Source organism: Maniola hyperantus, chromosome 12, assembly GCF_902806685.2.
Source record: "Maniola hyperantus chromosome 12, iAphHyp1.2, whole genome shotgun sequence".
In the NCBI taxonomy this organism is placed as follows: domain Eukaryota; kingdom Metazoa; phylum Arthropoda; class Insecta; order Lepidoptera; family Nymphalidae; genus Maniola; species Maniola hyperantus.
In genome coordinates, this window is record NC_048547.1 from 11,063,565 (window position 1) to 11,090,277 (window position 26,713).

General features: G+C 37.6%; 2 protein-coding genes across 2 annotated transcripts; one reads left to right on the forward strand and one right to left on the reverse strand.

Annotated features, from left to right (window-relative positions):
- Positions 1-356: 356 nt before the first annotated feature.
- Positions 357-26,537, forward strand: Cyp304a1 (Probable cytochrome P450 304a1). Its single transcript, XM_034973784.2, has 9 exons — positions 357-501; positions 2,945-3,193; positions 7,046-7,218; positions 7,751-8,023; positions 13,507-13,624; positions 14,445-14,625; positions 15,412-15,529; positions 18,415-18,556; positions 26,343-26,537. Exons 1-9 carry the CDS (start codon positions 405-407, stop codon positions 26,525-26,527), a joined length of 1,536 nt encoding a protein of 511 aa, XP_034829675.1. The 5' UTR covers positions 357-404; the 3' UTR covers positions 26,528-26,537.
- Positions 24,269-25,561, reverse strand: LOC138403107 (uncharacterized). Its single transcript, XM_069502282.1, has one exon. The coding sequence runs from the start codon at positions 25,557-25,559 to the stop codon at positions 24,432-24,434; it is 1,128 nt and encodes a 375-aa protein (XP_069358383.1). The 5' UTR covers positions 25,560-25,561; the 3' UTR covers positions 24,269-24,431.
- Positions 26,538-26,713: the final 176 nt, after the last annotated feature.

The following is a 26,713-nucleotide window of genomic DNA, read 5'->3' on the forward strand; positions in this document are numbered from 1 at the left end:
GATGATAAGGGAATATTATTAACATAATCTTAGCAATAGCTCAGAAATACAGAATACATAATAGTAGGTACTGGTGGCAATACATACTTAAGAAATAATATAAGTCAGAAATAAAAAGTCTGTGCTAATTTTAAATAGTCTCATTAAAGGTTTCCAACCGGTAATTCGAAAGCTGGTCTATTAGTGCAGCTATGCTACCTCATTTGCTATTGACTGAACCACTTAGTTAAGCGAAAAGATTAGACTAGACGCTTTGTTTTTGTATCTTAGTAGGAACTTATATTCGCAGTTCTTACTTGAAAACCAAATCGACAAATTGATAATGCAGCTATAATATACCTACTGCTTTTAAAATTATATATTACCAACAGTAGTAATCAGTGTGGCGTCAGTGCTCGAGCAAAATGATTGGTGTGGCCATAGCGATATTGTTAATAATATTTTTATGTGTGCGCTGGTACAAAAATGCATATATAAAGCCTGGTGATAATTTCCCACCCGGTAAGTACCTTTGTTGAAAAATAATCATTCCTATTTCTTAATAATTATTAGCTATTCTTAATAGGTTTGGATATATTTAAAGTTTTTCAATTAAATGCGTACATTATTAGGGATTCTTACCCGAAGGGAAGTCAATGGAATCCTATTATCACCCGTCTGTCTGTCTATCTGTCGCGGCTGTATCTCGTGAACCCTAGTAGCTTGAATAAGTAAATAGGTAGAGAGTTGAAAGGAGAATGACAGATCCTGGCCCACCAATTTACACACAATATAAATTAATGATAATTATCCTAGTATTAAATAACCACTTAAAAATTAAAAATTAAGTATGATTTTAAACTTGCGGATGATTTTATTAGTTTTCCATTTAGTTTTACAATATTATAGGTAAATTGCATATAACCTAGAATCGTTGTGACTTAAACTTAGATTTAATGAAAAACCGCAAGTTCTAGAGGTGTTAATACCTATGTTTAGTTATCAGTGATGAAACAGCAACAAAATGCTCCATAAAGCATACGGGTCACGTCACGGTTCTATAGAAATTCTGTCACTGTTCTTTCCACAGATTTTTTTATTGTCGCTATAACCTGAGAGACTAACTTACCTAGTTTAAAGATGCATAGGTAGGTACATTTTGTAAGTAGCGCGTAGTAGAAAAGATGAGGGGTAATAGGTTGGCTTGGTATGGGAATGTAATGCGGAGAGAAGAAAATCATGTCACTAGACTAGAAGAATGTTAAATATGCATGTAGAGGGAAAAAAGAAGAGAGGAAAACCCATGGAAAACCAAAGAAAACAAGGATGGATTGTGTGAAAGAGGATATGTGTGTAAAAAGGGTGGATAATGTGTTGACGTACGACAGAAGTCAGTGGAAGAAACATGTTGTGCCGACCCCATATAGCGTGGAATAAAGGACAAAAAGGAGAAGGTACATTTTTAAAGCCATACTTCCTTTGGAAGGAATTTTGATAAAAAAACCAGATTCTGGATCATTGGCAAGTCTATTCTACGATTTTTCGAAAACAGAGTCGGTAAAACATTCATATAATAAATCTCTCTTATAGATAAGTTTAAGTATGACGTACGTATTTTGTGCATTGAGTCAAAATTAATTAAAGACAAGATGACTTACGACCACAGATCATAAAAACAAGTTTATATTGCGTGCTACTGCTTACGACAATATCATCGATGATTTTGTCAGCAAAAAATCGTACAAAAATCTTTATTATTTTTAAACTGTTTGTGAGCAATAAAGATTATTTTATGAGGTACATTCACTGAATGTACATTACTGGGAAAAAAACATCGTGAGGAAACCTGCATGTCTGAGAGTTCTCCATAATGTCTCAAAGGTGTATGAAATCCGCCAAACCGCACTAGCCAGCGAAGAAGAATATGGCCTAAACCCATTCTGAGAGGAGACTCGTGCTACTGCTCAGTAGTTGGCCGGCGATGAGTTGATCATGATGATGATGATATTCATTGTGTAAATCATGTGTAAATAGCATTATATTACTATACATTAACTCACTACCCTGTACTATATATTCGTAATGACCTTTGATTAACTCAGAAAAACTCTTTTTTTGTGCATTTTGTACTAGCTTGTTGAATTGCAAAATAAACTGAGAACTGATAACTGAAGAGGTTGGCAAATATTTATCAGCCTAATGGAAAATAAGTATGTATAAATCAGCCACTGCGCGCGACCATAATGTATTTGTTTAGTAAACACTAGATTTTCACGTCACCCCGCGCTCGCCCGCACCGGGTGTGCGGGGCGTTTTCTCCCCGATTGCCATCTTTGCCTGTCGCGTAGTCTGTGACTTATAATAATACTTACTTACCGTAAAACTTTTACTACTATTGTTACATATTGTATTCTAGCAAAATAAAGGAAGTATGATTTATTTATTAGCTATGATTTATTTATAGCTCTACCACCCGGCCGGTTCGGAATCTTCGTCCGCACGGATTTAGATTTTTAGAAATAGCATGAGGACTTCTTAATTTTGCAGGATGATATGTAGCTTAGGTATGTGTTAATTAATATCAGGGTACAAGCTATCTCCATTCCCAGCCAAATCGGTTCAGTCATTGTGGCGTGAACGAGTAATAAACATCCAACCATCCAAATTTTCACATTTATAATATTAAACGTATCCTACGTTCTGCAGGCTCGTGTGCCCGTACGCAATCAAAATTCCACGTACATACGTACGAAGCGATATGCCTCCTCGTTCCTAATTTGAACACGCTAAGATATGAAACACCCTACCGGCTTCAGTTTCTTTAAATCAACAGTGAATAGGCATCTTCTAGGCCAGCGCGCTCTATAGACTGCGTCATTACTTGCCAGCAGGTCTGATGGCAGCTTAGCGCTAGTCTATAGATATATATTCAGCCTGTCAAAAAATTACACTTACATTATTACAGGACCACCAAGTCTACCCTTGTATGGCGCATATTGGATAGTTCTTATGAGGCAAATAAACAACCTGGGTGGCTCATTGAGAACTCTGGCCAAGGACTACAACACGAAGATTCTCGGCTTCTACCTCGGCCCCTACGCGACCATCGTGATTGACGACCCAGAACTGATCAAGAAAGGCCTGTACCATGAGGATTTCGATGGACGCTTGGACATTATTATAGCACGGCTGCGTTCGTATTGGAAAAAGCTTGGTAAGTTTTTTATATAACCTTACTATACTAATCTGTTCCTGCTTCGTTGGGGCAGATTAGTATAGTAAGTAGTAGTTGCACTCGAGTGGAATGTTTGAAAGTCGGTCAGGGGGAGGGATTACCAAAATTCAATTTTGTTTGTCAAGATGTATTTTCTGAGATCTTGACAAATAACGTGATGTGACTTGTGAGGTTATGTTGACTCAAGTATTTTAAAGAAATAATTGATTTGTTTTAAAAATTGAATAGAATTTTTCTTTTTGAAGTTATTGTGCAATGGTGGGTTGCAGTATACGAGGTTACAATAGCCGAAACGAACGTAAAAATAAAATAGAAGGAATAGCATTTCACAAGTATGTACCTCTGCTTGAGCGAGAGGGTCTATAGGGGCCACGCTAGTTGCATAATTATCTGTAGGGTTAAAATCGATGTCAAGCAATATAATAATAGGCTATTAAACGCAGCTATTGTTTACTTGTATTGTACCTAATAGTTAAACAGATAACAATGTTACCTATACTTGGTGACATTTAAATATAATATTTAGAGAATTATAATATTTAGAGCCTCAATAGTTCAACGGTTAAGGAGCGGACTAAATTCCGAAAGGTTGCCGGTTCACCTCCAGCTCCTAGCACAAGCTTTTCCCTTAGTTGGAGGGGAAAGGGGAATATTAGTCATAATTATCACGGCTAATATTCTTTGAAAAAAAATTTGCAAGAAAGTAGTAGGTGTGTTACGTAAGTACATTACACATCTACATACACACATCTATGTTATATCCACAATTTTGCATCTAACCTTAAAACGACCGCATTTGGAATTTGGATCACATTCTTATTAAGTTATCTCTTGCAAGAATGTAATGTATACTAGCTGATGCCCGCGCCTTCGCCCGCGTGGATTAGCGTTTTTAAAAACCCGTGGGATCTTTTGATTTTCCAGGACAAAAAGTAGCCCGTCCCCGAGATGCAAGATATCTCAGTAGGTACCAAATTTCGTAAAAATATTGATTAAATGCATAGTTCTTTAGAAATTCCGTGGGTTCATCACCACGATTTTTTGGTCCTCGAGTTCAAAAAGTCTTTACTTAGTAGGTACCAAGACAGTTTCTAAATCCCATCAATTTTTGTGGTCAGGTCCCGTACAGCCGGTACAGCATCAGGATTCAGGAGTCGGAATCCAAATTTTCTATGGGACAATGTCGCAAAGCTTCTCTATCGATAAAAAAATTACTCAAATCGGTACAGAAATCTCGGAAATTACGGTGTACCTACCTACATATACCTATGGGTAGAAAAACACAACTCCTTTTTTGAAAGTCGGTTAAAATAGTAACCTATGTTACTCCCTGATTAATTCTCTACTTGCCTGTGAAAGTCCCGTCAAAATAGGCTCAGCCGTTCCGAAGATTAGCCCGTTCAAATGTTTCAATTAGGTACCACGCGCTAATAAGCCAAAAGTTAATTTTATTTTTCCTACATAGAGTATTTCAGATTTTCAATGGGTAAACTTTGAAGATAAAGGGGGAGAACGGTATTTTTTTCAACATTTTGCACGAGAGATTTATACTACTTAATTATAGATTTATATAAAACTATTATGCCTAAAAATAAATAAAAATCTGTTTTAGAATTTACAGGTAGGTAAAGTTCTTTCATATGATACCCCACTTGATATATGTAATTACCTTACGTTGAAAGTTAAAAACACTAATTATTTTTTCATTAACACATTTTAATTTTTTAATGATGTAACTACAAATTCACGGTTTTCAGAGTTTTCCCCTTATGTGTGCTATAAGACCTACCTACCTACCAAATTTTATGGTTCTAGGTCAACGGAGAGTAGGTACCCTGTAGGTTTCTTGACAGACAGCCAGACAACAAAGTGATCATTAAGGGTTCCTTTTTCCTTTTGAGGTACGGAACTCTAAAAATGGATAATATTGAAAGAGAAATTAAAATAAAATAGGCACTTGGCTCGAAAGTCCTTTCAGGCACGCCTGGGCAGTCTTTACTTGCAGTATCTATTCCAAGTTCATGCGGTTTCATTATTGTTTGCACTGTAATAACTTTTCGTACAAACGAAATGGACAAAAGCCCCAAGCTGAACTTTGCCTATCACAAACTTAATGCCACGACTGCAAAAAAAACATGTGACTTTTTTTTCTTAAAATAGAACATTTTTAGGGATTTACTATTAAATGGCACATAGGTATATACATTTATTAAATGGCACATATATGTATATTATCATCTCTGGGGCACGCGTCCAAACATTTTTTGTCCATCTCCTTTACATCGCATTTCATACATATAAAGTAGGTAAGGTAGGTAATTATGTTTATTATTTCAGTGAACCAGAAAACTAACCTTTGATATAGCGTCTGCCTCGCATTGAGAAGATAAACAATAAAACAAAACGTTATAATATAAATGATTATCTTGTAATTTGACCTTAGCAGTTAAAAGGAATAGAATATGATAACTATAATATCGAGACGTGTTTAGTGCTAATGCATCGATCATCCATCATTTTGAGTTCAGCAGCTGTTCTAAAATACCGTCGTCCGCGTCGCTCGAAACTGCAAAATCTGTCAATACTTACTGAAAAACCGGCCAAGTGCGAGTCAGGCTCGCGCAATGAGGGTTCCGTACTGCAGTCTTATTTTTTCGACATTTTGCACGATAATTCAAAAACCATGCATAAAAATAAATAAAAATCTGTTTTAGAATGCACAGGTGAAGACCTTTCATATGATACCCCACTTGATATAGTTATCTTACTAACAAAATTGAAAATATTAATTATTAGTTTATGGCCACAATTTAATTTTTTTTGTGTGATGTAACCACAAATTCACGGTTTACAGATTTTTCCCATAATACCAGCTATAATACCCACCTACCTATCAAATTTCATGATTCTAGGTCAACGGGAAGTACCCTGTAGGTTTCTTGACAGACAGACGAACAGACAGACAACAAAGTGATCCTATAAGGGTTCCGGTTTTCCTTTTGAGGTGCGGAACCCTAAAAATCAAATACATTAAAAACCCTTCTAAAATATTGTCTTATTTAGGTCAGCTGTACAATACTGCATCATGCCTGTATAGGGGCTGTAGAGTGTAGTTGCACTCTGTACTGTACCTAACTAAATCGTAGTCTGTACTCTGTACCTACGAGTATATCTATGAAAGTATGAACTAAGTAGGTACCTACTAGGTACATAAATAGGTTATGCTCGCGACCTCATCCAGGTTTTTAAAAATGCCGTGGAAACCATATAATAGACTTAATGGTGGAAACTATGATTTTCCGGGATCAAAAGTAATCTACGTCCTCGTGAAGGGCCATGAAAAGACCGACAGATAAAAACACTTCCACATGTATAATATTAAAGGCTAGTTTTATTTTAAATACAAATATCTCATATTATTAAGTAGTTACCTACCTATAATGCGTAAAATTGAACTTCTCGCGCGCCACTTTAACTTTGTGTCAATTCAGTCAATTATATCATATCAAAGTCAAAAGTACGATTTTAGTCCTTATTTCAAAGGCAAACCGTACTTTTGACATGACAGTTGACCCATAAGGCGTTTGTGCACTCATCCGTATTCGATTCGTATCCATGATTTTTCGAAATGGCTGTCATACAAAAACGTACTCATTCGATTCGTATTTTTACGGAATCTGTGATTTCACTGATGAGTGCACAAACGCCCATAGGGTTAAAATGGTGCATAGGAAATCATTTTTTACGGACCATACACATTATGTGTATTTTGAAGCCGATTTACTGTTCTGTTACTCGTTATTCAATGAAGTTTTTTTTTATATTTTACAGGAATCTTCTTTACTGACGGCTACTTCTGGCACGTGCAGAGAAGGTTCTCGCTGCGGTACATGAGAGACTACGGCTTCGGCAGACGAGCGGAGAGCCTGGAGACTGTCGTCGCTAATGAAACTAAGGAAATGATCGATATGGCGAGAAATGGTCCTAAATATCCAGCTGAAAATGTAAGTAGTTTGGATATTTTTTTAAAAGAATATTAGCCATGTTAATTCATGACTAATATTTTCCATTCTAATAAAATAAGCTGTGATAGCCTAGTGGTTAGGACGTCCGCCTTCTAATCGGAGGTTCGATCCCGGGCACGCACCTCTAACTTTTCGGAGTTATGTGCGTTTTATATGATTAAATTAATATCACTTGGTTTACCGCACCGTGAGAAAAAACATCGTGAGGAAACCTGCATGCCTGAGAGTTCTCCATAATGTTCTCAAAGGTGTGTGAAGTCTACCAATCCGCACATGGCCAGCGTGGTAGACTATGGCCAAAACCCTTCCGCGCTCTGTAGTAAGCCGGTGATGGGTTGATCATGATGATGATTTTCCATTCCCGTCCAACTAAGCTTAAAGCTTGTGCTAGGAGTACCTAGGTACGACAATAGTGCAACGGGTGGGGTTAAACCAGCGACCTTACGCAATTCAGACCACTTAGATAAAATTCTAACATGGTTCTTACTTATTTTAGTTAATCTTTTTCCAGGAATTGGTGAAAGGCGACATGATATGCCTGCAGAACTACTTTGCCGTACCATTTATGAATGGTATGGTGCACATTTTCGCGCGCACCACATTCCCCAGGTCCGAGTACAAAGTTCTATGGGACCTAGCCAGAGAGGTCCTGCTCTTCCAGCGAGGATCGAACGATTTCGGAGGTGCTATAACTTTGACGCCGTGGCTGAAAGATGTTCTACCCGGCTACAGTGGCTACAGGGACATGAGGAAGGGAAACCAGGCATTGTTGGATTTCTTTGACGTAAGTGATAGACAAAGAATGTGAAAGTCAGGATAGCTTCTTTATTCATTCGATCAAAAGTTAGCGTTTGACTGCATCTCACTTGGGGGGAAAATATTATTTCTATCTAAAATGAACGCGCTAGTTAGGTATAATTATAATATATAATAAATATAATATGGAAAGTAGCTGATGCCCGCGACTTCGTATGCGTGGATTTAGGTTTTTAAAAATTCTGTGGGAACTCTTAAATTTTCCGGGATAAAAAGTAGCCTTGTCCTGCCCCAGTTTGCAAGCTACCTCTGTACCTAATTTCGTCAAAATCGGTTGAACGGTTGAGCCGTGAAAAGCTAGCAGACAGACAGACACACTTTCGCATTTATAATATTAGTATGGATTATTCAAGCCTCTCATTAATATTTATTCAATAAATTAAATTGGACTAAGAGCCAGCGCGTGCCAGAACTTCGTTATTTTATAAAGGCTGAAAGTTTCTCTGCGTGTTGTTCCCAACATAAGGAGGAACGATCAGCGACTATGAAGTTTGGATCATGGTGGCTTTGGGAGATAACAGGTGTTTGACATGATTTTTAATGCTAATCCGAATAAAATAAGTATAAAAAATTAGACCTTATACTTTGACGTAAGATTTTTTACACCTTTATTACGTGTTATCTCCCAAAGTCATGATCCAAACTTCATAGTCGCTGATCGTTCAGTCCCTGAAAAGTGTCACGGACAATACGCAGAGAAACTTTCAGCTTTTATGAAATAACGAAGCTTTGGCACGCGCTGGCTCTCTCTAATTAATGGTTCAATTAATATTTGACACCTCTAGTTTGAACTTTGAAGCCCACGGTAAGTATGTGCTATTAAAACAAGATTCTAGTCAAAATATCACGAGCTTCAACAATAGTAGGTCTACTTTTCCTGTTATACTCTAAACACATTTTGGCCAATTTATAGACTAAGGGCCGGTTGTTTCAACAAATTTTGATGGACACGTAACCTTTAAATATGGCGCTAACGAACGTAAGAAAAGAAAAAGCGTTGATTCAGCATCTATTAGCGCTAACGTTCGTTAAAAAGTTACGTTTACGTTAACCAGTGCTGGCGCCATTGGTGATCGTCAAATCAGTTCGTAACTTCATACTTCTTACAAACGGAATATTTTATTTACAAATTATAATGGAATCAATTGAATTCAATGCTTTTAATGGTAGTTTTTTTGAAGATGAAAGAGAATTTTAAAAAAAGAAAAAGTGTTTAAAATGCGAAGTAGTTGCATCAATAACTATATCTATATATATAAAAGGAAAAGGTGACTGACTGACTGACTGATTGACTGACTGACTGACTGACTGACTGATCTATCAACGCACAGCTCAAACTACTGGACGGATCACGCTAAAATTCGGCAAGCAGATAGCTATTAAAACGTAGGCGTCCGCTAAGAAAGGATTCTTCTAAATACGACCCCTAAAGGGGTAAAAAAGTGTCTTAAGCTCATGTTAAAATCTCATAGTTAAAGATCAAAGCTAAGGGTGTAAAATAGGGGTTTAAAATTTGTGTAGTCCACGCGGACGAAGTCGCGGGCATAAGCTAGTGATTTAATATAAAATGAAATAAAAAAGTATACGGAAAAGTAAGTTAATTTTTAGGGTTAGTTTCGTAACCAGAATAACAATCCCGATTCTCTAGTCTCTCTCTAAACTAAATTTAGAGTATCTGCATCCTTTTCTTTTTACTAATGCTAAAAAAGGAACGGAACATGACTTTCACATTAATTAAAGACTCTAAATTTTAGTGCACAATGAGGCCGATTCTTTGGTACACCATTTCTAAACTAAACTAAATTAACAGGTCTAAATCTATTGCTCTCCTTTTCCGCAAGCAACATTATGAAAGGGATAGCAATAGATTTAGACGTGCCATTTTAGTTTAGTTTAGAGATTGTGTACAACAGAATTAGCCACAATACAAATTTAAACAGTAGGTTCGCGAGTGCGTGCTAAAATCACGGGTTTTACCATCTAAAAATTAAATTTAGAAATGTCAAACTGCTTCTGTCCTTTTCATATTACAATAGTAAGAAGAGGGTGCGAATACTCTAAAATTAGGTTGTGCTTAGAATCGGTGCCATGACGAGTTAAGACGACGATCCAATAACGGCGTAATGTCATTGCTCACAACATTCTCTTCAACATAATGTTTTATGTTAATAATATTTTCTCCATCATTTTCGACAATAGGTTTCAAACCAGTTAGTAATTCCAAAACTACTATACCGAAAATGAAAAGGTCGATTTTCTGTGTGATAGAGCTATGCATGCCTTCTGGCGCCATGTACGCTGAGGTTCCCATTGGACATGTTGTAACAAATGTTGAATCATATTGTTTTGCCAAGCCAAAGTCACAGAGTTAAAAAAATATATAGGTACTTATTTTTAGGGTTCCGTACCTCAAAAGAAAAAACGGAACCCTTATAGGATCACTTTGTTGTCTGTCTGTCTGTCAAGAAACCTACAGGGTACTTCCCATTGACCTAGAATCATGAAATTTGGCAGGTAGATAGATCTTATAGCTGACATTTGGGGAAAAATCTTAAAACCGTGAATTTGGGGTTGCATCACACAAAAAAAATCAAATTGTGGTCTTAAACTAATAATTAGTATTTTCAATTTTCTAAGTAATCTATAACTATATCAAGTGGGGTATCATATGAAAGGTCTTCACCTGTGCATTATTAAACAGATTTTTATTTATTTTTATGTATCACAGTTTATGAATTATCCCGCAAAATGTCGAAAAATACGACTGTAGTACGGAACCCTCATTGCGCGAGCCTGACTCGCACTTGGCCGGTTTTTTAAAACTATGAAATCTGGCACTAACGGTACAGAAGTCTTGATTGTTGTCATAGTCAGTAACACAGTATGAGTTTCAACCAGGAACTATAGAAACCAAAAACTTAGGACCAAACAAGGGATCTGCCCTGTTTTTAGAAAGCCTTTCAACTCGAGTACAACAAACCTATAACTCACAAACCACTTACGATACTGGTTTTTTATTCTTAAAATCATTTAATAAATTTAGATCAGTTGTCACATAAAAATAAATTAATACCGGACAAGTTCGAGTAGACTCGCGTATCGAAGATTCCGTACCTTGAAAGGAGATATAGATCTTAAATAGTTTTTAGGTAAATTATTAAAACAAATCCAATTCGCTAGCATTAATAAGTACTTAAGTATTTTACTAAAATAAGCAGCTGTGACAGGCAGACCGACAGACAATGTTGTACCATACCAGGGTTTCATTTTGGTACAGAACCTTAAAAATAACAAGCTTTTTATCATGTCGCTTCTGATTATGATTAAGAGTTCCAAGGTTTTACCATTTTGTTACGGAATCCTTAAAACGGTATCCAGTCTGTAATAAGCAGATAAGCAGGAATTAAAAAATACTTTAAATAAAATGCCAAAGTAAGGCTTTGACCGATATCGACCTTTGATTCATATAGGCCTAAGTATTTTTATTTGATTAAGGCTACGTGTGTTTGACACAGGTGATAGAACAGAATGATAGAATGTGATTATAATAATAGAGAGAGAGCCAGCGCGCAACAGACTTTCGTTATTTTATAAAAGCTGTAAGTTTCTCTGCATATTGTCCCCAACACTGGGAGGAACGTTTGTTTAGATGATTGTTTGGATCATGGTGGCTTTGAGAGATAACAAGTAGGTAAGTAAAAATCTTACGTCAAAGTATAAAATATTCAGAATAGTAAGTACCTACCTATTAGGAATCTCGTCATGCATTGCCAGACACTTAAGTGTTGTGGCAACCTCCTGCCAGAATCTGGCAGGGGTTAATAAGTATTATAATACGATCACCAGAAACGAAGGAAAGTGTAGAATAAGAGCGCGTTTCCACTCATGCGGAGCGGAGCGGAGGTGCTTTCAATTACTTATTATTGTTAGATGACGTGACAAAATTATCACGTCATTAGGTATATCAATAAGCTGATTGGTCTTTTGAACACGTCTCCGCACAGCCACGCACAGCTCCGCTTCAGTGGAAACGCAGTCTAGGTAATGGCAGATTAAATTAAAGGGTTTGAATATTTTTGTATGGAGCCAGGCCTGCCTAGTAACTTAGTGCGATCACGTATAAAATCTGTACTAAATCAATCTGTACTGGTATCAACACAAACAATAATTAAGTATTGACATAATCATCCAAAGTGTCACATTTCCAAGATATTATAAGCTATCAAAGTGGTACTGGTGGCTAGATATAGAGTTTGATAGCTTTTATTCCGGAAACGTGACACTTTGGATTCTGCCCACCAATCTCTCGGTTAAGTATATGGGTCGAATCGCGGCAGGGCGCCCGGTTCGGTACATGCTCTTGGCGTTTTCCCGGGGCGCCTTCTTGACTGCCTACAAATTATTTTATGTCTCCTCCTTGTCCCTTATGGTCACTCTCTCCCTTGGGGGATAGACGTCACTAGCACAGCTGAGATCCCCGCTGCTGCTTCTTTGTGGTGCAGGCCTGGCACCTGTACGCCCCGAACTGCCTTGCTTCTTATGCCAATGGTGCGCGAATTCCCGTGGCCGGTTGTAGTTCCCCGCCAATGAGACGAGGTCAGTGTAGAAGACCGGCCCCGCTTCCCCGCGTACGATCCCATCTAACATCGTCACCCGCAAGTCCTCATAAAGGGGACACTCCCACAGCACATGGTGCCTATCCTCGTCGCCAAAGCCGCACTTGCACGCCGCGCCGGGCCCTCGTACAACGTCATCCCTTGCAGGCGCGCCCGAAGACAGCCGTGTTCGATGAAGATATGTGAGGTCTCGTAGTCCGGCGCGACTCAGGTGGCCCCGAGTCTGCCGGATACATCCGGGAAAAAGCGTCGCAATTCGTCACTCCAAACGAGTCCGACTAGCACTTGGCCAATTTTTGTTTTTGTTTTATAGAATTTAACTTCCATGTGTACTTAGTTACCTTATGAATAAGAACACTAATCAAAATAATTAATTACGATTATAGGTATAATAGTACTACTAGCTTATGCTCGCGACTTCGTCTACGTGGACTACACAAATTTCAAACCCTTACTTCACCCCCTTATGGGTTGAATTTTCAAAAATCCTTTCTTAGCGGATGCCTACGTCATAATAGCTATCTGCAGATTACATGCCAAACAGTCCGATCCGTCCAGTAATTTGAGCTGTGCGTTGATAGATCAGTCAGTCACCTTTTCCTTTTATATATTTAAGATTTCAAACCCAAACTCAAACTTAAATTATTTATTCAGAATTGGTAAAATTTTAGGCTTCCTGATGGTCATAAATTTTTATTTGTAAGATGATATGATATACCTAGTGGTGATAATTAATACGTACTTAAAATTAAAGCTCCGAGGGTTCCAAACCCGCCCAGGGCTTATTTAGATTTTTGTTCCAATATGTTAATAACCCAGATTTCTTTTTTAACAGAAACTGATAAAGCAAGCAATGGCGACGCATGACCAAACGTACGATCGTCATTTTTTGGATGTTTACATTAGAAAGTGGAAAGAAGAGCAAGAGACTGTGAAACGAACAACATTTTCAGGTTAGAGGTCTTATCTCATTTAGAGCCACCCGGCACCCGACCGAAGCCTCGTCGTCCATTAGTTGTCGACAGCAGCTAATCCACGGATGGGCGCCGCGTTGTGAACCTTGCGTGGTTAACGAGTGGACATCGCATGGTCCACATATAAGTTATCCTCTATAAGCTTTTATTCATTCATTTTAAAATCAAAATGATATGACCGACACGTTAATAAGAAAGGATAAGAATGAAGGGAGGAGGAGCGGTGCGCCGCCAAAGCATCGTTCTCGCGCGTAAACCACCCGCGCGTGGGCAACTCAAGGCAAGCGTACGAGCAACGGGTGGTCACTGGTTACCGCGTGGTCCACTGCCGTAATAATATTCGCCTAGATATTTATTTATTTTGTGATCATGTGGCTCAACTCTACACGGTGACTTTGAATTTTTAATTTGGCCAATAACTTATCTTTGTAAGTTTCCATTAATATCTAAGGACCTTGCATAAATACAATATTTTGTCACAAATTAGTAGGTACAAAGCCACAATTGGCTTGAAGGATTTTCAGAAACTCCATCTGAGTGAAACAAGAGCGGTTCAAAGCGGTTTTTAGCTCAGATGTTATATTGAGCATGAATCTAAAAATATGTGAAGAATTATTGTGAAAGAAAAAATTTAAAAGAAATTGTGTGTGAAAGAATTGATTTTGAAATCTTTAAACTAGCATTTAGATCGATCTCCATCTAAATGCTACGACACGAATCGATCGACATATTGATCCATGGTGAGATGTTTTTGAGACTATTTTACATGAATAGGTTTGAATGATTTATTTTCTTACAGAACACCAGTTCCAGCTTGTTTGTACTGACTACATGTTTCCTGCGGCCAGCGCGGTTCAGGCCGTACTTACATTTTTGGTCGAAAGGCTATTGCTGCAACCCGAAATTCAAGACAAAATTCACGAAGAAATCGACAGAGTGGTCGGACGCGACCGCATGCCCACGCTAGACGACAGACGAAAGTACGAAAAATGAAAATAAATATTTGTCTGCCAATCCACACTTCGCTAGCGCCAATGGTTAGGCTAGGGTTAAGGCTATGACCTCAACCCCTTTCATACTAAAAGAAGGAGACCCGTGCTCACTAGTGGGCCGGTGATGGGCCCAAATTGTTGTCACAAACTGCAGTAGCGCGAGGTTTCTTATCTAACTACTTATAATACCACTAGCGACCTGCCCCGGCTTCGCATGGGTGCAATGTAGATACTAATGTGGTGTCATTGAGGTGTCATTGCCTGCCTCAAACTCTCAAATGAGAGGATTTTTTCCGACCTAATTCACATTATTTCAATTTCTCTAGGGATCTCTAATTTTTTGAGAATTAAACTATACTTATAAACATTCCTCTTGAATCACTCTATCTATTGGTGAAAACCGCATTAAATTCCGTTGCGTAGTTTAAAAGATCTACGCGTTCATACATACATACATACATACAGACGCGGGAAGCGACTTTATTTTATACTATGTAGAGATAGAGATAAAGACTCTTTATATTTTGTATTTATGAAGTCTTAGAGCCAACGCATACAGGTGGAGTAGAGGAGACCCGTTCTCATAAGTGGGCTAGTGATGGGTTGCCCATGATATATTGCAGAGAAGGCGTGGCACGCTTAGTTTCGCCTATGTGAGCTACGAGCCCCAAAAAGTAAATAAAAGCTCTTTGAATAACTAAGAAAGATACCGCGCCTCAGCTCCACTCCTCTCTGCTGGTGTGCGTTGTACCTTATAAGATTAATTTGTTTTAGTATGCCGTACACCGAAGCGTCCATCCGCGAAATCATGAGGTATGAGCCACTAGTGCCACTTGGAGTGCCTCATCGAGCTATGAAGGCTTCAAAGTTCGGGGGATATGACATACCTGAGGTAATCTTTGTAACAAACATTTAGTTCAAGGGAAACAACGTAGCATTCATCGAAAATTTAAATCTCTCTATTTAGTATTTTTACATATCTAATCTGCCTAGATCTCAGATAGATACAGGCTGTTTTGATGAAGGATTGTGGCGCATTGGACACTAAGTATTATATTAAACACTAGGCGATGCCTACGAATTCGTAGACGCGTGGATTTAGGTTTTAAAAATCCCGGCAACTTCTTCGGTGTGGATTTAGATTTTTTTAGTTTCGTGGGAACTCTTCAATTTTCCGGGATAAAAATAACCTGTGTCCACCTCCGGTTCAACGGATCAATCGGTTAAACGGAATCGCCGCGAAAAGCTACCTGGCAGACGTACCACACTTTCGCATGGATGAGTTTAGTTCTCATGATCATCATCATTATCATTATCAACCAATAGACATCCACTGCTTGTGGAGTGAAGCCTCTTGTCAATCCGTCAATCGGTGAGTGCTGTGGTACGCTGTCTTATAAGTGGGAGGTCCCGTGTTCGATTCCCGGCAGGGGATAGTTTTGGAATTTACAATTTCTAAATAATTGTCACTGGTCTGGTCTGGTGGGAGACGGTCGTGGCTAGTTACCACCATACCGGCAAAGCCGTACCGCCAAGCTATTGTTTTTATTCCCAGAAGAACAAAGTTAAATTCCATGATTTGAAGCGAGTTCCACTTCTTCCGGTACAATGCTGTGTAGAAAGTTTATAGATACTAAATACAGAGATGCAGAGGAACTTTCAGCTTTTATAAAATAAGGAAGGTCTGGCACGCGCTGGCTCTCTATAACAGTTTGAACCACAGTTTTTCGTAAAAGTGTGGTTTGAACTGTATATGTCACTCAGTCTGTTTCTCCTTTTATTTATGTACGTAGGTACTTATGAAGTAGGTAGATTACGTAAAAAAATATTAGGCAATACCAAAAAAAACTAGCAGTAAAACTAAAAATATATCTATAAGTAGATAAATGAGTAGATAAAGATAGCTTAATTAGTGAGTTTCCTGTGTGGGGCGTAGGTACCTACCTGCTTATCTATTTTTATAAAAAAAAACCCGGCGAAGTGCGAGTTGGACTCGCGCACCGAGGGTACCGTACCTTGAAAGGATATGTGTAATTATTTTAAACTAGATGATTCCCGCGGCTTCATCTGCGTGAATTTAGTTTTTAAATCCCGCTTTGATTTTCTGGCATAAAAAGTAGCCTATGTCCATCCCCGAAACGCAAGGCTACCTCTGTACGGTACGCGGCAGAATGTAATGTATGTACATCGACATTTAGAAGGAGATAGCAGATTTGTAGAGCGTTGTCCCTATCATTGAGACCGATAAAACTGCATATAGGTATGAGTGACAGAGACAACGCTTTCCAAAGCTGAAATGTCATTCTAAAGGCCGATGTACATTACTTTCTGCCGCGTACTGTACAATAGGTTGAAGTACACTTAAAGAAACCTATTACCGCTACACAGCGGCATATTCTTTTTTTTAATAATTTTTCAGGGTTCGAACATGAAAAGCGTGGCAAAAATAAATTGATTTACTACCTCGAGTATAATACATAGGTACCTATATTACGTAAGTATGGTAATAACGTACTTATCACCTCGTTACTATACTTACCTAATTTAAAATAAATTAAATAATTAAAATAATTATGAGGTTTTTTTTAAGAAAAACTTAACACGGAAATAATGACCACCACAGTTCTTACCCAAACCTATTTAGCTACGGAATTCTACCTTTTAAGTTACCTATGCGTGTTCTGCGTTCAGACCTGACACGCATTAGTTTCCCACGATAAATATGAGAATATTATTAAAAATAATAACTTGAGTAACAAATACTTGCCTGCAATTATTATTGTGGTAATGTTACCAACTAACTACCTATAGGTACCTAGGTGTTTTAGGGTTCCGTAGTAAACAAGAAACCCTTATACTTTCGCCATGTCCGTCCGTCCTCGGTTAATCTCTATTAGTGAGACTATTAGTGCTAGAAGTCTGTAATTTAGCATGGATCGATTAAACAATCACGCTGACAAAGTGGTGAAATAAAATTTTGATAAATATTTTTTTAGGGTAGCTCCCCTACATGTAACTAAAGTGGGGATGATTTTTTTTTTCTCGTCTACCCCATAGTATGGGGTATCGTTGAATAGGTCTTTCAACAATACTGTGGGTGTGGGAACATTATTTTCCGACTTCTAGATTCGTTTGTAAAATATGATGATTTATAGTGCTAATTTTTATTAGAGTCAAGTGTCCCCCCCCCCTCTATCAGCCAAATGGTAGTATATGTATAGGAACGTGAAAAAATTCACAACAGTAGTATATATTATAATCAATTTTAAAGGAAAACTATCATGGCTAAGTAAGTTTCGCAGACCGCGAAAAAATTTTGTTTTATGGTAGGTACGGTAAAAGGCTGTTTTCCTATACAAGGTTGCGTTGAGACATGAGACACGGAATATAGGGTAAAGGCTGGAGTGAATGAACAAACTACACAGGTTTTTGCTAATATTAAGAGCTGGAATATGCATTTGCAATAATAAATTATGATTATGTTTATGGAATAGAAAACCGGCTGCTATGTTCCTACATTTTTTTAATGTTTGCTTAAAACCCATACAAGCAATACTAAATTGTTTATGATTTGCCTGTTAGTAAAAATGTGGAGGCTAATTGAAGAACACCGGTTGTTGTTCCTCTGCAAAACTGGTCAAAAATAGTAAGATAAGTACCACTTACAACGCTGTGTTGCTTTTCATTGGTAAATATGACTTAGTAGTTTTTGTACCTTCCTGTAAGGCGCAATTAGTATTTAGTATTCTGAGGATTAACGTAGATATCTTGTTTCAGAACTGCGTAGTTTCCTTTAACTACCTCACTTTACACCACGATAAAGCAACCTGGGGAGATCCAGAGAACTTCAGGCCAGAGCGCTTCATCGAGGATGGGCAGCTGCAAGTGTCCAAGGATAAATCCCTACCTTTTGGAGCCGGTAAGAAACCCTTTATAATAAAGTAGCTTTAACTGAATCTAAAAATATTTTAATCTATTTAGAAGATGTGGCGGTCTCCACATACAGACACCAGCTGGGGTCACGTCATATACCTATGATATCACGTCATATACCTATAGTTATCTTCAATAACTCATTACGGAGCCAATCGTAAAAAAATTTTTACTACGTAGGTACACTTAAAGTATACAATCTCTAAGACAAATCAGTTGGACCAGCTGGGTCCACGGACATGACAACCGGCCAAAGAAAAATCTTCCTATAGTTACGATGGAGCCCACATTTGCTACTCCCCAGGGCCGTCTTTACCCGGGGGTTCAAGGGGTGCGGTGCACCCGGGCGCAGAGTCCTAGGGGGCGCAAGCCGACCACCCATAAATTTACCTATCTACCTAGATTTGATTTCGGGCGGTGCCGAAAAGGAAACAAATACATATACTTATGCCTCCTATGGGCAATATTGTGGAAAATTTCGCGCTCGATTCGCTCGCCATTTATCCGTTTCGGGGTGCCTAGTTTTAATTTTCGGGAGTTTCGAAAAAAACACAAATATGCACCTCCCTTGTGCGATATTTAAAAAAAATCGCACTCGCTTTGCTCGCGCCGCGCTGTCTAAGGTTTTACTTATTTTCCGAGATATTTTTCTATTTAAATAGTAAATGATTTCGACCCCGATTGCCAGCTCGACCTGTCGCGTACTGAGTGAGTATTATATGAGTGCGGGTAATTATAAGATACTTTTAGTGGGGGGGTGGGGCGCAGACTAACTTTCGCACCCCGGCGCCGAATATGCTTAAGCCGGCCCTGCTGCTCCCGTACAAAAACCCTGTTGAAACCCTTTATTATTGAGAGTCCGCGTCATAGAGATAACGTATCTACCTATATACCTGTACTATTATGTATTCTGAGCCTGTATGCAAAATCTCAAGTTTCTAGACCCAGCAGTTGAGCGGTTAAATTGATAAGTATGTCAGTCAGTCAGTTCCTCGTTTTACAATAGGTTGGTAGTACTTAGGTTGCATTTTTTCCCGCGACTTCCTCCTTGTGGATTTACCTTTTTTAAAGATTCTGTTGGAACTTCTTAAATTTCTTCCTTAGTGCAGTACCCCTGGGATACTCAAGGAATAATTTAATTCTTCGTAGTGCCAACTGCATAGTGGTCGTTGATCAGTATCTTTACCTTTATTTACCGTCTCCATGCAGTGACAATACAAGTCGGGCTTTAAAAAAAAATTTAAGTAGTAATTCTAAAACTTTACTCTGTAGGTATTGTATTGGCAGAAGGGCAGTCGTTGTCCTTCCCAGGTCGTTCATTCAACTGTGATGTTGCAAAAATGAATTCGAAACATTTACCGTAGGTTTTTTTATGCGATAACGATCAATTATTTATTTACAATGTTGCCGAGCGGATAATTCAGTCATAAATGAGGATACATACCGAATACCTAATGGTTGCGAAAAACATTAAACAAATATTGCATAGATCGTAATACTATAAAGCTGCGTTATAAAGTTACCTACTGAAAAATAAATGTTACAAGAGTGAATAGGCATCTTCTAGGTAAACGCGTCCCATCTTAGGCCACATCATCACTTCCCATCAGGTGTGATTGTGGTCAAGCGTATACCTACCTATAATGAATAAAAAAAAAAAAAAAAAAATGTTACTGAATAAGTTAATGAAACTGCCATACCCCTTCCAAGTTAGCCCGCCTCAAAAATCCAAAGAGGTTAAAATTTAAAATAAGAATAAAATAGTTAGTTTAATATCCTTGCAAAACCCACTAATAGGTACCAAAATTAATAGATAGGTACCTACCTATCCTTCCTACAAAAAATATAAGTATAATTACTTAATAATTTTATTTCTTACTGTAAAAAAAACCTGTTAAAATGGCTGTTCCACCTTGGTTTTTTTTATTTTTTTTATTTTTTTATTTATTCGGATCAACAAACAGTAGCACGCAGTGCTTGGATAAAAAACAGTAATAAAATAACTTAGTAATAATATACGTGCTACCCACTACGTCAACCACATAATTATTATTATTAATTAATATACTTACATGTGTAAAAATATATAAATGTAGTATAAAATATAAATAAAGAATATATTAGTACCATACCATCTATCTAAATTCTAATTATCCTACAGGCTTAGTGTAATATAGCAATATTATTCCTAAGATAATTCATGACCAGCTTCTTGAAAGAGCCCACTCGAGAGGAAAAAATGTCAATATTTCCGAAGCATGCATTGTATGACTGTGTCATTCTGTATAGTGGTGATCTCTCACCAGAATTTGTACGGCATCTTGAAGTAGCAAAAAGTTTGTGTGTTAGAGTGCTGCGTACATGACTTCTGGCAGGAATTCTATAACAAAGTTTACGAGTCAAAGGAATACAATCATATTTATTATGACACAGATCATACAATAGCATAGCTTCAAGTTGTTTGCGCCTCGACTGCAAGTCAAGTATATTGTATTTTTCAAGAAGCTGGTCATAAGGAAGGTAGCTTCTCGTACATTTATAATGCATCCTCCGTAGAAATTTTCTCTGTACATTTTCTAATCTCTTAACATATTTATTATAATAGGGATTCCAGATACAAACAGCATATTCAAGTTGTGAGCGAACCAGTGATTTATACAAATGTAGATATGTATCAACTCTCCTGAAATTAGTACCGGTCCGCATTATAAATCCATACATTTTAAAAGCTTTATTTACAATGGTTTGTATATGCGTGTCTAAGTGTAACTTACTATCCAATATTATTCCTAGATCTTTAATATTACTAACCTTCTCTAGACTTTCTCCACAGAGCGAATATGTATAGTCGCTAGCGGATCTCTTTTTAGTAAAAGTAATATGCTTACATTTATTTAGGCTAAGATTAAGTTTATTTTCTGTACAATATTTAGTAAATCTATTTAAATCAGCCTGAAGATGGTCATGATTATCTCGTAATTCAATTGTTTTAAATATTTTAAGATCATCTGCATATAGTAGAAAATTACTATGCTTAAAGCATTTATGAATATCGTTTATGAATATAATAAATAAAAGAGGTCCAAGAATTGACCCTTGTGGAACTCCAGAAGTAATCATAACCAATTTTGATTGATGGCCACTGATAATAACTCTTTGAGTACGATTTGATATGTACGATTTAAACCATCGCCAAAGATCACCACGTATACCGTTATAAGCTAATTTTTCTAATAAGCGTTTATGATCTACTCTATCAAAAGCTTTTTGAAAGTCTGTATAAATGCAGTCTGTTTGCCTATTGTTATCTAAATTTTCAAATAACTGTGAAGCAAAAACAAGAAGATTGGTTACTGTTGAGCGTTTCTGCACGAATCCATGTTGTTGTGGAATTATAATATTATGTAGCAATGGATAAATGGAATCGTGTACAAGCCGCTCAAAGAGCTTTGAAAGTACAGGCAAGATAGAGATGGGTCGGTAATTTTCTACATTCTTTTTGGATCCGCCTTTATGTACAGGTACTATGCGAGCCATTTTCCATTTTTCTGGAAATATGCCTTGCTTAAGACACATACTGAATAAGATATGCAGTGGCTTGTAAATTGTAGTAGCAGTGGCTTTGAAAAATATTGGAGGTATATCATCCAACCCAGATCCCTTCGTTACATCCAACTTGTTTAGAGCCTTCATTACATTTTCAGCCGTGATAACAGTTTGACTGATAATGTCACATACTATTTCATCTTTACCAGTGCATTCAATATTATCTATGTCGAAGTCATTCGTAAGAGTAGATGGAACAAAAACCGAGTAAAAAAAGTCAGAAAATAAATTACATGCATCGATCGGGTTATTAGCTATATTATTTTTATAAAATACATTATAAGGTATGCGGGAATTGTTTTTTACATTAGAAAAGTATGTCCAAAAATAGCGTGTATTGACTTTAATACTATCTTCTACTATGTTCATGTATTCACTGTAACGACGTTTTGATTCTTTTTTAAAACGAAGTCTAAGTATACAGAACACCTCATAGTCTGACACATTATTATATTTTTTCCATTTCATCCAAGCCCTTTTTTTATCTTTAAATATATGTATTAAGGATGAATTAAACCATACTGGGAAGCTCTTTGCCTTTATAATTTTAGATGGGATATACTTACGTATGAATCCATAGATTATTTCATAGAATAAACTGACTGCTTGATCAGCAGATTTGTTTTTAAAATGTATTTCCCAGTTGGTGTTAAGTATCTCTTCATTAATAATTGAGTACTCAGCTTGTTTAAAACAGAAGTATGTATGTGTATTTAAAGGAATATGTGGTCTATTAGCAAAGGGCAATAGTGCATAGAAAGGTGGATGATGACCATCAGGTGGCACCAAGGCAGTAAGTGCTTTTGATACATTACAATCATTGTTACTGGATAGAAATAGATCTAAAATATGATTATTATAATTTTCAAAACAATTATATTGTGATAGATTCAATGTAGTCATGAATTGACAAAGATATTGACTAGTTAAACAATTACTATTAGTTAAATGCGGTTCCATATGCGCGCCGTGTCGAATCCAATTTATTGTCGGCATGTTATAGTCGCCAGCAAGGTGTATATTATTGCTAAGCAGCAAAATTTCTTGTAAGTAATTAAAATAAGATAGGTATACATCATGGGTCTGATTCGGTGGAATATATGTTACACCAAATATGTGGCGGCCAGCTGTAGTGAGTAACTCGACTAGCAAATAATCAATAATAGGCTACTTGACAATTTTTTTAAGTTGGTCTTAAATGGTTAATATTTGTCCTGTTATATCAAAAAAATTAACACTATATTTTTTTGCGCCCTAAAAACCGTAAAACTTTAATTTAAAAAAATATTTTTCTTAGACAGGTGAAAACACTGTCGGCCATGTTTGGCCGATAGATTATCTGTGCTCTGACGTCATGCATTTGTAAACAACAGTATAACCCTGTGGTTAACCATTTAAGACCAACTTAAAAAAATTGTCAAGTAGCCTATTGGTGGCACAGCAAGCATAGCGGCCGACTGTGATATTGGCAGCGTAAGAAGCGTGGCAGCCAGCGAGCGACGCACCGCGATCATAACTCCACCGCCATCCCGCCGCCCTGTCGCCTTTCGGTTCCTATCACAACGGTATACGTGATATCTCGAGTCAATGAGTTCATTGTCAAATATGTCATCAGTTAGCCATGTTTCAGTCAGGAGTATTAAATCGTAGTCATACATAAGTATATTCATATAAAGCGTGTGGAGCTTAGTCCGTAATCCACGACAGTTCTGATAATACACTGAAAGAACTTTATCCATTAAAACTACCTACTGTATGCTAATAAAATAAAAATAACTAGACTTTTGAATCGCATTAACTTACTAAACAATTTTATTATTTTTAGACACCAAGTGACACGCATATTAAGAATAATTTCATGGTAACTACAATGCAATTGTTTATTAACAGTTGATATTTTATAATTATAAGTAACATAAATATAACATTTACAAATAGTATGGTTTATTTTACGGAGAATGAGATTAGAATACATTATATTAGCTAAAAAATAAGAAAATGAACATGTTTTTACTAACGTTGTCATACAAAAAACGCTATACCAGCAATAAAGTTTAAATACAAGGTAATAAGTATGTTTACTGGCGACAATCGATAATAATTGCAGTAAGGTAGGTATGTTTTCAAATTTACGCCTACAATGCATACAAAACCAGTAATAGGTAAACCTTATTGCATAGTAATTAAGGTCTGTAATCGCATGATGATCGAGACGAAGTGCACAAAAAATGTCTATGTTGTTTATTCGATAATAACTAGGTTTCCATTCTGTCAGCGCCTCGACTTTTGAATTTAGTAAAATCTCCAGTGGATCGGATAGCAAATGTTGGCGAGGTATCATTTTCCCGGACGAGGATAGTTGCATTTTTGACCCACACGTACTTATATTTGAGCCTTTTAGCCTCCTCACGGCACTCGCGAAAAAGTCGTTTGTTCTTAAGAGTAAGATGCTCATTCATATAGATAATTTGCGACTGACCTTGAATACCTATCTGCTCGCTACGTACTCCGCGAGCCTTTCGGAAAGCACTCAGAATGTTGTCACGCAGAATCCTAGTGGTAAATTTGACAATTATGTTTTTAGGCTGGCGATTGTTTTGTTGATTTGCATGTGGGACTCGATGAATCGAGATTACATCTTTGTTCGAGATTGGGTAGTTAATAGCCGAGCCTATAGCATCTAGGATTGAAAGTAGATTTTCATTCCGTTTGTCAGGTACGTTACAAATCTCAATATTGCATTGCCTCGCCTGTTGTTCTAGGGAGTCGATTTTATGTTCCAGGGAAGAAACGAGATTACCTGTTCCTAGCGCGTCCTTCTTAAATTCTTCAAGGTCACGTACCTTTTTTTCAATATGAACATGCTGCTCTGATTGAAATTGGGCCGATGATTGCAGTTCGGCGATGTCCTTAGTTACACTGGCCAGACTACTCTTCAAGTTAGCTTGCTCGGTCCGTAGTGATTGCATTTCAAGCTGTACTTCAGATAAAGCACTTTTGATATCGCCACTGATTCTATTTAAGCTGTCGTCAATTTCTTTGCGCCATATTTGTAGCATATTCTGGAGATCATTTGTAAAGCTACGCAAGTCAAATTCGGGACGAGTCATCTGTCGTTCGATGAGTTTGGATGACGTGTTCGTTTCCTCAGCAGGCGGAATAACTGAATTACGTACCGGAGTGTTATCACGGCTTCCTTTGTGTCTGCGAGAAACGTTGCTGCAGGAGGGACATTTCCAGGAGGCCAAATAGTCCTTAGTTAGCGTCGTATATTGTTGTGGGTTAATATTCAGACACTCACAGTGATAGCCTGATTTACAGTAATAGCACTTCATAAGGTACTGTTCTGTCAGAGGACGTCCACAACCACTACTGCACTCCATATTTCCAGACACAGATTTTGAGCCTCAACGAGACTATTCCGTAGTAAATAATTAGAACTAGCTTTAAATTCGATCGTTGTATTCGTTTTAAGTTGCAACCGCAATAATAACGTATGACACATGTTTTGATAATTATTATACATATTATCGCTATGTAACGAACTGGGCCGGTAAGTAAGTGGTGCTCACCAAGGCAAACGGCCATCTATTCATCATACCGCTCGCCAGAGGAGGTAAGGAACCGCGGTACCAATACCTCGCACCTCGCACCAGACCAGCTAATCCTGTTTAGTGAGAAAGATCGAGAATCAGATTTCGAGCTTCGCGGTTCAAGTCACATGGTACTACCAATTTCAAGTTTCCTAAACAACTAAACCCTTCTAAGTTCTTAACTCCTTAGATGCTCTTTGACTTTTCAGGCCTTCCCAAGGTCTCACGTGAAAGATCTTAAGTAATTATAGCCCCTTTGGGTTCAGGTTTATGAATAGTTTACCATAGAGAACCATATTATTAAGCTTGGGCTTTAAAGTTTGAGCTTTTCACTAAAAAACTTCAGTCGAAGCGAATCGAAGCGACCTCATTATTCGGTAACCTGACGATATGACAATCTATACCTACAAAGCATGTTGACTTCTACCTCCACAAAAACGATGAAAAGATGGTGCGTCTTTTTTGCTTCGATTCGCTTCGATTGCCACAATATCGAAGCGAATCGAAATAATTAAAAATCGCATCGACAACTTTGCTATAATACCTTAGATCAAATATTTTACAATTCCACAGGAAAGAGGCTCTGCGCAGGAGAAACTTTCGCCCGGCAGTCGATGTTTCAAGTGTTCGCCGCGTTCATGCAAGCGTTCAGCGTCTCCACGGCAGACGGCAAGCCATTGAAGCAGCCCATGAAAAGAATACAGGGAATCATCACCACGTTGCCAGAGTTTTGGGTCCGCGTCACACCTAGATTTTAGCGGCCTTCCCGATGCCTTCTTACCACAAAAAACTTAAACGAGCGTTGAACGCTTATTTTAAACGTAACAGGTTTCCCATACAAAAATTATAAAAAGGTCAATTTAGTCATCGACTTGTTTCATTTTTTATGGTAAGACGATAAGCAATAAAATGAAGAAATTAGCTCTGACACTTGCACGTGATTT